General features: G+C 39.0%; 1 protein-coding gene across 19 annotated transcripts in view; it reads left to right on the top strand.

Moving 5' to 3' along the window:
- ablim2 (actin binding LIM protein family, member 2) overlaps window positions 1-11,090 on the top strand; it is a 101,207-nt gene extending 90,117 nt beyond the window's left edge. For all 19 annotated transcript variants that reach the window (XM_035675291.1, XM_035675304.1, XM_035675298.1 and 16 more), the window contains 4 exons: window positions 1,226-1,286; window positions 3,117-3,124; window positions 3,245-3,325; window positions 9,066-11,090. In XM_035675291.1, coding sequence (XP_035531184.1) covers window positions 1,226-1,286; window positions 3,117-3,124; window positions 3,245-3,325; window positions 9,066-9,179 — 264 coding nt within the window. In that variant the 3' untranslated portion in view covers window positions 9,180-11,090. The remainder of the gene's footprint in view (window positions 1-1,225; window positions 1,287-3,116; window positions 3,125-3,244; window positions 3,326-9,065) is intronic.
- The last annotated feature ends 1,878 nt before the right edge of the window (window positions 11,091-12,968 follow it).

Consider the following 12,968-nt stretch of genomic DNA (forward strand, 5'->3'; position numbering starts at 1 on the left):
TTTTTTTCAGTTATGACATACTGATACTAATAGATTATATCTACAGACACAATTAATGGCTCTGTGACACTGTTAGCACAACAGTGCGTTGAGCGAAAGGCTAACATCTGTGTGCTAACATGCAATGGTTAATCTTCACAAGTAACATTTACCATGTTCACCATCTTAGTTGTTAGCATTTTCATATTTGCTGCTTGAAACACAAAGTACAGCTGAGGCTGATGGGAATCCCACAGGGTTTGCAGGTATTTTGTCATGAACCAACTTATTAACCAGAAGGAAGATATTTTCTTTTTTAATTTTGTTTAGCTGTCAGTCACAATGTTTATCTGTTGTCTATGGAGAGAGATAACTTCTTGACATTGAGACAATTAATTGGTTCATTTCAAACAGTATTTGCATAAAGCAATACACTAACTAATCCCTGACAGACAGCAACCGTAAACACAACAGATAAAAGCCTCACACTTTGAAGAGCAACAATCATTCATTTTTTAGGTGATGTCAATCTCTGAAGCTTTTACTGTCTGACAGCGATTTAGCCTCTGGAGGCAACGGCAATGTTTCGGGGCTTCTGGTGTAGCCAGTGGATATCCAAATAACGGATAGCAACTCGATATGGATACTTGATTGGGTTGAGGACGAGAAAGACACATTTTGGTAAATCTCTATAAACAGATATCTAGATATGAATACAGATAAGAAAAAGAGAGCTAATAAAAGGCAAAATTGTTCCAGGATTTTATTTTTGCCAAGCTGAACAATTGAAGTCCGCTTAAACGCAATTGGTCGACACTACTCAAACAACAAACCTTGTCTACAGATTCTGCATTTGTATGGCGATATGTTTAATGTCTCCTCTCTACAAGCATACAGTAGATACATGTAGTAGAACCTTGTGGTGCACCTTTGATTTTTGAACAAGCTACCAAACAAACATTCACAGGGAGCAAACACTTTCTAATGTCATTCCTTCTCTCTCTTTAGTAATTTTTTACTCTCTCTAACTAAGTGATGCAAGCACACTATCAAAAGACTGTGTCACACTCACTTCCTATTGGTCACCCTGAAAGAATGTGAGCAAATCAAGTGCAAAAGTAATGACTAAAAGGCTTTCAGATGCACACTGGCTTTGATAAAGACCAGCAATGTTCTTGGAGGAATGGAGCAAGATCTGAATGATGGTCTAACTGGTCTCTGTTTATATGTGTGTGTGTTCTTACAGGCTGCTGAGATGGTGGAAGATGAAGTGGACCCAGACTCGCAGAGCTGGGGAGGCATGAGAGGTGAGACTGACAATAAATGACTGCTGTTACTCATGCTCTTTGTTGTGTTCCTCCTAATGTTAGTGGTTTTCAAGCTTTTTCAGTGTTGAAATGTTGATAGGTATATCAGCTAAAGGCCTACATACGATACATACAAACTGTATACTAACTGATACCAGCAGGAAGTGATGCTGGCTGCAGTTCAGGCCCGGTAAAGCATCAGCTGATGTCTGTGGGTCAATGACTGCAAAGGATTGCAACCCCAATATTAAATATGATGACTTTAAAAATGTATTCTTTAAATAATTTGTTATGCCAGAATGCTGGAAAGTCACGAGTGTCATCTTCCCAAATGAAAACAAAATGTTGCTTTTGTTTATCTATTTGACAGTAAATTTAGGGTTTTTTTACTGTTTGGACAAAACTTTGAGTCATCTTTGGCTGTGGGAAATTGTGACTTGTGAGTATTTTTAAAAATATTTTGACATATAATAGATAAAATGATTAAAAACATGTTGTTTTGAACGTCCTTAAAATAAAGTTGAAAGTTGTCAGTTTAACCTTATAGACAGAGTTGAGATGTCAGATTTAGGCTGGTTGGTTCCAGAAGAAAATTACCAAATCTCTTCTTTAATTCTGTAATCTACCTTTTATTAGGAAAATGTAGACAGCTGTGTTCATTAAATTCAACAACTTGTTGATATTTAATAACCTTTTGAACAAACTCTGGCAAGAAACAGAGATTGCCCCAATAAAGATGTTAAATGACAGTCAGCTGAACACTCATTTAGGTAAAACAATTTCTGTAATGAAGCCTTTAATACCTATGACTATAAAATAAAAAATCTGAAACCAGGGTTCGATTCTTGAGCCTCTACAGTATTACTCAACTTGTATGTACTCTCTCTGGGTCTTTATAATTGCAATTAATGACAAAACACTGCACCATAGTTATTGAATTAATCAAATTCAATACATTGAGCCAGAATGTGACAATGAAAGGAATGCTGATCGTATTAGCATGTGTATACTTAGTTTTTAGCTTCCTTTAGCCATTAGCAATAGAACTTTAAACTCAGGTATTGGATGTTTCTTATGGAAATTCTATGTAGGAGTTAAAGTTACTTCTTTTATCTACTTTTTATGTGCGCAGATATTTTTTGACATAGTTGCGCATCTTTTGTACTTGAGATTCAACTGGGAGAATTTCATGTACTTCTATAGCTTTGGAAGTGCACCGATATCAGTGAGTAATGTTGTACTGGACTGGACTTTTACTTCCAGAACCATGGACTCCCAAAATAACTTAGCAACTATATTGTTTCTTTAGGTTAATCCAAAAGAGAACATTTTCCTCCAGATAATAGTATCAGCTGATATCTTACTTTGAAATGGGAAAAAGGCCCGTGTCAGATTTCCTTTAAGTACAGATCTAAGGTCAGTTTACAATCCCTGATTACATTGTGACCAATCATACAGAGCCCTGCAGCCCTGGCTCCAGATCAGTTACTGGAGGTAACAATGTGGAGAGGTGATGTCATTTTTCCAGCTGCAGAATTATTAGTGTGTGTTTACAAGTGTGTGTGTACAGTCCTGGCTGTATCTTAGGCAAAGACTGAGTTGACATGATGCCAACCTCATAACTGTGTATTCGTGTGTGCAGAGCAACCGTTTATAATGCTTTTGACGCCTTTGAAACCTAATATTTTTGAAGAGATTTGAGTCCACAAGGTGTAATTTATTTTCAGGCTCTATTATGGTAGTTTTCATAATGGCTCTGCTATTCAAATAAAAACTCATTGTTCCACCAGGTTAATTCTCTCTTTCTCTCTCTCTTTCCCTCCCTCCTAGAATACAAGGTAAGATTTCCCTCATTTGTTAATGCTTTACAAATAATATTCTTGGCAGCTTTGTTGGACATTGGATTATAATTATACTCACTAATAAATCTCCCACAATGCTTACTTTGTGTGTGCCAGATCTACCCTTATGAAATTCTGGCAGTGACGCATAGAGTGAAAGTGAAGCTTCCCAGAGACGTAGATCGCACCAGACTGGAGGTAAGCTCTAATCTTCTTCTCCCTGCTCTGTCGTTTCCCCCCTTCTTACCACAGGTCATTAAAAGCCTGAGAAAATGTTAAAACGGGGTTTAAAGAATGACTTAAAGAATGACGCAGTTTTGGTAAGGCAACCAGGCAGCTAAGCCAGGTGGGATCGAAATATCAGCCCAAGCTTAGAGAAGTGCTATCTCCAATTTTTGTATAGGTGGATAAATGATTTGAGGTTTTTCAAAAACAGATACATGATGTATGGTCAAAAGCATGTGGACAGGGCTTTTTTGTGTACTTGAGCTGGTTTTCATGATTTGGGCGAGGCCCCTAAAGGCCTCAGTATGCTTTAGATAAAGTGAGTCAAATTGATTGAATGAAGACAATTCAATTGATGAAATTGCATTTAGACTATCATGTGGGAGGATAACATTTGCAAAAAAATTTAAATCAGTTGAATGAATAACTAAACATAGATAAACAAAACAAATATGTTTTTGTGTTTCTGGTAAAAAGAACAGAAAGAAGGCTGAACTTGGAGAATTTGGACCTCTGTTTTTCTAAAATCCTGCTGCAGCGCTTCGTTGTGAGAGCAAAAGAGGTGGAACGCATTGGCTGATCGCCTATCGTCTGACGCTTTTTATTAGCTTTTTTTGAAATGTTGTTTTGTAATGTCTTGCACACAAAGTTGCTAATCAGACTGCAGAGAAGGTCTTGGCCCAGATAGCCTACACCCATTATCTGTTTTCAGTGGATAGCCCTTAAACTTTGGCCGTTGCCCCCAGAGGCAATGGGTGGGTGGGTTCAGAGATTGGGAGAAATCTTAATTTTTACAGCATAAAATGATGGTGGCATACACTAAGCACTGACCTCAACCCCATCCAATACCTCTGGGTGATGGTGCCTGGCTCAGTGAGTGCCCAACCTCATTAATGCTCTTGTGGCTGAATGGAAGCAAATCCCTGCAGCCAGGTTACTAAATCTGGTGGAAAGCCTGAAACCAGAAGAGTGGAAGCTGTTACAGCAGATTAATGCCCATGGTTTTGGACTGACACATTCAACAATGACATATGGGTATATTGCTTTTGGCTATTTGGTGTAGTTTGCTGCAAGAGAACTTAGAGTTCAAGCTGTGACGTGCTAAATAAAGTCAATAAATTGTGGGATTTTATTGAATGTGAATATAATTGGCAGTAATATTGGTTTTACTTTCTGATGTTGTATCACATTACCTGCTCTTGTGCTGGGTCATGGCAAGTTTAACCCACATGCATGCCTTATAATAAAAAATTAAGCACAATTGGACTTAATGTCCCGTAATAACTAATTTCCTCCAGCTGTTATTCTTACACTACCCATTTACAGATTCAGAACTTTCATTAAGTTTGTTCGGCTGAAAACAGGAAATATTTTAGTCTGTAGAGAAGTCTCAAATAATGTTCCACATAGCATAAAAAAAAACATTTAAAAACTTCAAATTGTGGTTTGTGGTGCAGCACTGATGGTCCTCGTCTCCCCAGAAGAGTTTCATGAACCTATTTTAAAAAAAACACCCCCTTTAAAATATTTAAACCTTCAGTAACCCTAATATGAGAACTGCCTGTTAGCCTTTGGATTATGGGAATATTGTCCCAAGAGGAGTCAGACCGTCGGGATATCGGGGTGTTACTGACGCAAGAGATCCCTTTGTGGTTGGGATCACTAGACTGGAGTCATATTGTCATTAGTGTGAGTGTGTGAGTGTGTGTGTGTGTCAGAGAGAAAGATTCCAACCTCTGTTTCACCCACCACTGTCCCTGATCCTTGACTCCAAAGTGGTGTTGGTTTACCCAAACTAATCAGCAGCTAAACCCATATCAAAACTCCAACTCTGAGCCAAGAGGCACAATCATTCTGACCCGTTACTGGTGGCTGCTGTGTGAGGAGATGCTCAGACATATAACGCAGAAAGCTTTTGTGCAGGGACATTACTTAAGGGAAAAGTTCAACATATCTGGAGATACACTTGTTTTTATATTCTTTCAGAGTGAGATGAGTAGATTTAAGTATATATATAGTTTCTATCAGCTCAAGTTACAGTGTGCTGACATGTGCCCTCACCTGTCTGCACCTGTATAGCCTCAGTGCGTGTGTCATGTTTTTACTATGATAGTGTTATTACTCCACACCTCCGCAGTGTTCAGCCATCATCCATGGGGGGTGCAGACTTGTTGATCCAAGCAGCAGTTTTTAGTTCACTGTCAACAGCCAAATGTAGGTGGAATGCTAAAAAGTCTCTCTTCTGTGGAAATACTAAAGAACTGTAATCTTTTGTCATGAGAATGGCTAAATGTAAAAGTAGGCCTACAGAAAATATGTGCAAAATATCAGCTATTGACAGCAATAAAAAAAACTAAGAGGGATTAGAATTTTTCTGCTGCTGAAAGAGCATCTCATCTCAGAATGGATTTAATTTTAAGGCAAGTTTGTCAAAAAATTGTGGATCATGACCCTGTTTTTAGCGTTATTTTGTAACATAAACATGAATTTATCTCATGTCTGAATGCCAAAATCTACAACTGGTAAGTTTGACAAAGTCCAATTTTTTGAAAATAAAGTTTTGATTCCTAAAACAGATTTACCAAGCAACTAAACTCAGTAACTAAATCAAATACTAAAAGTTCCTTTAGCTTATTTGTGTTCTATGTAGGAAATCTGATTACAGGTCTGTCAGATAAATGTTGACAATAGTAACAACAGAAGTTCCTGTCCCAAGTCTTAATAGAAATACAAGCTTATACAAGTGCGTGACTACTGTCTGAATGGCGGAGAATGACAGAACCAGGGCTAATTTGGTGGAAAAACACTATCAGAGTACTAAAAGTACTACAGAGTACTAAAGCTCTCCTGTTCTAGTTCTGTCTTTAGGTCCAAACTCTCTACCCCAGTCAGTGCTGTCACAGCAGGAGTTGACAGCTAATAGAGAACACCTTTCGTGTTTTACCATCACTAGTAATGATAACGTTATTCAATAAATATTTTGAAAATCTAATTTCCTTGATACTCTCTTGTTGTTATTCTGTCAACATGGCAGATGAAAAATGAAAATGATCTGGATGTTTTTGCCACAGGGAGAAAACCACATTCCTCCCTCTGTTGGTTGGTATGGAAACCAGGTGATTGGCTATCACACAGCAACAGCCTGCCTCTAATTTACTATCAGTATCATTGTAGAGACGCACAACTGCTTCGCACAGTCCAGCCAACGTTTTACAATAAAGTGGCGTATGCTTTTGTTCTGGGTCTAAATCAATACCATGCATGTTTTTGTTCCATGGTATATTTTTGACATTTACAGAGGAGTTAGTGAGTGTCTCCAACACAAGCCAAGCCGGGTTTTGGATAGCAGTTTTGTTTGGATGAACTTCTGAGGCACGGAATTGAATTTGGTGTGTTAAACCTCAATACAGAAGGCAATGTAACGCCTGCTTATGTGGTGAACACAAACATGATGTTACGATTGGATGTCTTGTATATGAGACCAATCCGAGAGCTGAAGCTGCTACTGATTCACCATAGGCTACAGCACAAGTGGGTGAGAAAAGTCAAGCTGGCCTGGCGGCAGAAATAATCTCATTGGTTCAAGTAAAAGTTTTGACTAATTGAGCCAAAGTACCACATGTTTTTCTGACTCAGTAGAACATGTGGTTCATTAGAGTGAAGCGATGAGAAAGCTAGTGTGAGGGCTTGAAAACACCAACATATAGAAGAGACATTTTCAACTGAAATCACTTAATTTCAATGCAGGAGCTGTGATTTAGTAGATTGGATTGCAGATTAAATTTGTGCTATAATCAGTCTGTTCTTCAGACTACAAATCTGTAGAAGCTATCACATTAGCTGTGTTGCGCCTTCCAATTTCGTATAACCCTGCCCTTCCGAATGAATAGCAACGCTAACTACAGTTTTCCTCTTCCATGTTGTCATGACCAAACCTCGCCACAACCAATGTCACCTACTGTACAACCACATTACCAAGCCTGCAGCACCACCGGTTTCCCTAGGAAGGGAAAATTAATTTTGCTTTGTGACCAGGCATTTAGAAAGTGCTACTTACTGGAAGAAATAGAATCTTTCTAGCCATACTAATAGTTAGCCTACCTAAGCTTCATACTACCAATACTTGTAGTAGTGTTGGTAAGCTAGCCATTCTGGTCTTGATAGCTATCTTTCTAGCCAAACTAAATCGGCTAGGTTAGATAGTTAGCCTAACTAAGCTTGTAAGTTGTGTTGTTAAGCTAGCTAGTAATGGTGCTAAGCTAGCTTGCCATCCTGTTTCCCCTAAAAAATAACAAATAGACATTTTGCACAGCAGCCATTTTGACATAGTAGGGTAAACACAGGTGTTACCAATGATACTAACTAATGTTCTGTTCCATTTAGTGTAGCAGAGCCTTTCCAGTGAGCTGACATGCACCATAGCAGCACCCTGACTCTGTTTGAATGGAATAGAACCTTAATTAGTACCATGGATGCATGTGCATAAGGTCTATTACACAGGATAAAAGTGATTCAATCTATGTTTTAATGGGAGTAGAAGCACAATCTCTCTCCAAATTAATAGTTTAATTCACTAGCTATAAAACGCACAATTGCTGAACTCAGTACACTCAGGGATTTTGCTGTAACATTTACTTGATTGTATATAGAATAAATAATAATAAATAGAGCTCTCATGGTGACTAATATTAGTTAGCCAACTTCAGATAGATATTCAGATAGAGGACTGACTTTTAGACTCATATGTACATTTTAGCATGTCACAAATGAACATTTCAAGTATTTTATTACAAAAGTACGTAAAGGTACAAGTACGAATCCATGTCAGTTTCTGTAATCTAATTGCAACAGCTACTTTTTATATCATTATATACTATTCAGCAAAAGTTACATAATGTTGTTATCATTTACAACTTTATTACATTTGAACACTGTTCACCTAGTTCACCCTTTTCACAACCCATTAGCCAAGACAAGTTTTCATGCCTAAACAACAATATGTCAGTACATTTCAAATGACCAATGTGATTGCTAAACTGCCAGTACAACGGAGACACTGTGGCAGTGCATTTTTTTGTTTTTTATTTTACACTAAACTCAGCTACAGCTTTATAGTTTACTTTATAGTGGGATATCACCTTCATGGTAAAAATACACCATTGTTGACTTTGGCAATATGCTTATCCTGTTCTCCAGTTTTGAAGTTAGACTCCCAAGATACCTAACCATTCAAGCAGAATACTTTTCATGGTGGTATAAGCACTGCCACCTTCATCAAAACATCAAATGAGGGAATTTCTCTTAGAAAGATGCTGTTCCAGTGAAGTTCCTGAGAATTTGAGAATCTATGGCAATAAGTATTAAAGGCTGTTAGCTGGAGGCTTGTGGTGGAACGAATCTCTTCATGTTGTTTCTTTAATTTGTCACCCATCTGTAACTGTTTCAGCTAACAACCATTATTATGTTGCTGAGTGAGGACAGTTTTTTAAAGGTCCAGGATCGATTGGCAGAAATGGAATATAATACCTTTGTTTCTCCTAAACACTTCACAGCCCGTTCTCATTCCCAGGTCATCAAATACAGACGCCAGCAGTGTTCAGTTAGTTGCAATCTGCAACTTCATTGCGACACTGGTCCTTTAAAATTATGACCTGCTTCATGCTCTTTTGTCCAAAGTAAATATATTTTTTCTGCCTGTGTTTTGCTTCTCCAGAGACACCTCTCTCCTGAGGACTTCCAGCACGTTTTCGGCATGACCCTGGAGCAGTTCGACCGCCTGGCCCTCTGGAAGAAAAACGACCTGAAGAAGGCGGCACGCCTTTTTTAGACAGAAAAAAAGAAGAAGCAACATCTCAACAAGCATCGATCCTGTCTGGGAGGAAGCAGAAAAGAAAACCAACCCATCTGAAATATCTATATATGCACCGCCATGATACCCTTACTTTCCACCTGTAAAACGCCATGCCATCTGCCTGTGACGCCACGGGAAGGCGCTTCGTGCGGGAACATTTTCACGATGTTGAGGCAGCATCTATAGCTTTTTGTATGCAATGTGGCCCGAATGTTTGACTGACAACCTTACAGACGAGGGCGAGGAGCTGCGTTTGCATGGCCTGTGTTGATGCTCCTCGTCTCCCATGTGGTTTCTGCATCCCCACTCCCGCCCGTCTCAATGCTTTCATACACCCCGGCAAAAATAACAGCTTTTTCTAATTCTCGTGCAGGCCTCCCTCCAAGTTTCTGCGGTTCTGACTGTTTTATGTGCGCCTTCTTCTACTCTGTCAGTCTTGACTTATCTCCCCGTTTCTATCTCTAGTATTTCATCAGCAGCTAGTTTGTTTTTTCACTTTGCGAGGGTTTATCATCTTATCTGCCTCGACATATCATTTGTTTGCTGCTCTGCCTTTTCTCTCGCTGTCTCTCCATCATATTAGATTTTCTTCCATGCGCTAAGTGACTGTTACATTGCCAAGCCAGTTCATTTTTACACCTTTGCCATTACTTTAGGACAGTGAAAGGACTGCAGACTGTCATGGCCAAAGACAGGAATAAGAGACAATACCATGCCTCTATGATCTTTTACTCGATAAGCACCTTATCATATGCTTTTGTTTTCAATTTTCCTTCAAGTTCTTTGCAATCAGAGAAGTTAGGAAAGACTGACTGGCGTAGTTTTGATATGCGTGCCCTGATATGTTTGAATGCGGTCCCATATCTTACACAAGCATCTCATAAATCAGCACGGATAGGAAAGCCAGGGCTGGAAAGGGGCCACAACATGGCAGTGAATCACAGATAGAGGGGTGGGTAAACAAGGAGGAGGCCCTGCAGAGAGCAGAAAGTTTCAGGGTGTGCAGTGGTGTCAAACATGCAGCATTGTCAGAGTGACCTACACTCACATCAAAAAACAAACAAAAGAAATTATTTTTATAAGCTATTTTTGACTTCTGGAAAGGATCATTAAAGCAATCATGCAGCGGAGAGAAATCATGATTTTGTTACCAAGGAAAAAAAAAAGCCCATGCTGACTTTGTTAAGCTTCACAGACCTGCAGCAGCACTTAAGCATAACAAGTGGGGTCTCGCTTGATTTAAAACCCAATACTCTAACTGTGTTATATCCTCTCAGATAGAGATTTAACTCTTTATATGTTTGTTGTTTGAGAGCATTGTTGCGTACAGTAAAAGCTCCACATTTAAGCTGAAGTCCGTCGGCTTTGCTTGATGATTTCTGGACCGATCAACTTGCCAACTAACATACCGTAAGATGTATGTGAACATATACTGGACATATACCAGATATATTTGTCTGTATACAAGCCATGGTGTATAACTCTTCAGGCATGCATGAGGGTGGGGGTAATGGTTCGTCCACTGACCTCAGAATAGAAGTGTATGAAAACATTATCATCAATGTGGTTTGAGTGATTCATTATTTTCTGGTTAAATTGTGTCAAATGAAATGCCCGGGTCAGCTGCTTACATTAGCTTGTGTTAGGTATTTATTTAATTGCAATATTAAGGAAGGGATTTTATTTTGAAACCTTAAAGGTGTAGTGTTGAATGAATAGTGTCACCAAGATGAGAGAGAGCTTTTTGAAGAGAAACATATCAAATTGTGAGTTTAATCTGAGTGTCAAATCAATTTTGCTCCTGTAAGTAACACACTAACTGTTGTCATAAAGCGTCATGTCCTCTTTCTAATATTCATCTGCTATTAAAGTGCTTTATCCAAACCACTAAGTCTCTATGGATTGGAGTTGAGTTTGTTAAATGAAAGTCTATTACTTGTGGAATGGCAATACCTTTAAGTAAAATGTGTAACATATAAGTGTATGGATGTTTTTGTTTTATGTTTGATTATGTGGTTCCAGTAGATCACTAAAAATCTGGGAAAGCTCATGTAAAGCTAGAGAGGAAACAATGAAGAGAAGATATCCCTAGGACAATGCAAAAATATGCATCAAAACTATCTGTATAATACATTATAGTCCGTCCCCTCACTTAACAACGCACTTCACCATGAAATATGATTAGAATCCTTCAGAAATCTTATTTTTTTGTATTATTGTGTGACTATTTTCAATTTAGACATAACATATATATATATATATATATATATTAGATATCAGAAATTCATAACATGTTAGTTAAAATACACATTTTAGTCATGCCCCAAGGTTTTCACTCATTCACCCTACATGATCAACAAGAAGTAGCACCATTTGAGTCTCCTGAAGGCCACAGGAAGAACAAAAACAGCTTCTCTCACTCTATTTTCTGTATGTTTGATCATATTGTAAGTATGACTACCCAAATTATTTCTTACATGTTAGCAATGATGCTAAAAACTCTGGGAGCCAGTGGAGTCAGGACTGCCAAGATGGCGACGGCCAGAGCTGACCACACTGACATTTACAGGGCTATTCCGAAACCTATGGGTGACATCACAGAGGCTATGGCGCAATGAGGAATCATTATCAACATTACAAGTGCCCAACTTTTGGTTTCACCTCCAAATAAAGTGGTAACTACTCAAAACTGTTGGCTTGTTTACAACATGTATGATTGTGTAACTGTCTTTCCCACTGGACCTATTTTTAGCAATGTCACCATGTTCCCAGATTTCAGCAGTTACCTTGGTGAGCACAATGTTGCAACAACTGATAGAACCGATGAACAGAGCTACAAAAATAAACCCAACTTGTAGTACACCGCAGTTTTACTTTACATGTATAGAGGGATCAAAGTAGATAGGCCAAGGAGTGCTTCTTCACAAAAGCAGGTATCAAAAAACAGGTGCTCTTTGGATCCATGAGACCAAAACATAGGAGAGGTCATGAGTATGTTGCTTTTGACAGGTGAAGATAGACAGAAGATATATAGAAAAGGTGGAGGGGGAGGGGGGTTGACATGCAGCAAAGGGCCGATGGTTGGAATCACACTTGGGCGGCTGTAGTAGGGACTCTACCAGGCGAGCTACCCTGTATGTTGCTTTATGATCCGTAAGTCATAACCAAAAAAATACCAAGGCACACTGCTTTACAAAAATTAAAAAGCCTTTAATAATAGGTTTAATGCATATGCATGTGTTTACCATCAGCTAGTATCTACAATGCATGGGCTTATTTTTATGTTGGAAGAACAAACCTGAAAAAACTGAAAGAATCGCTGAGAACAAGTATGCCATTTTCACAGGAAATAAAGACTACCCGATGGCTAAACATTATAAATAGAACTACAGATGTAACCCGGGTTCACTCAAAGCAGGGAGGTACACCGATAACAATGTGACCACCTGGGCAGCCTGGTGGTCACAATGTTCTGCAGCCCCAGACCAACAAACTGATGCACTGTGTGTTCTGACACCTTTCTATCAGCAGTTTGAGCTACAGTAGCTCGTCTGTTGGATCAGACCACACAGCCAGACTTTGCTCCCCACGTGCATCAATGAGCCATGACCCTGTTTCCGGTTCTTTTCCTTCCTTGGAGCACTTCTGATAGGTACAGACCACTGCAGACCAGGAACACCCCACAAGAGCTGCACATTTGGAGATGCTCTGACCCAGTCGTCTAGCCATCACAATGTGTCTCCTTGTCAAAGTCGCTCAGATCCT

Source organism: Morone saxatilis, unplaced genomic scaffold (assembly GCF_004916995.1).
Source record: "Morone saxatilis isolate NCDOM2014 unplaced genomic scaffold, NCSU_SB_2.0 Contig4, whole genome shotgun sequence".
Classification (NCBI taxonomy): Eukaryota; Metazoa; Chordata; class Actinopteri; family Moronidae; genus Morone; species Morone saxatilis.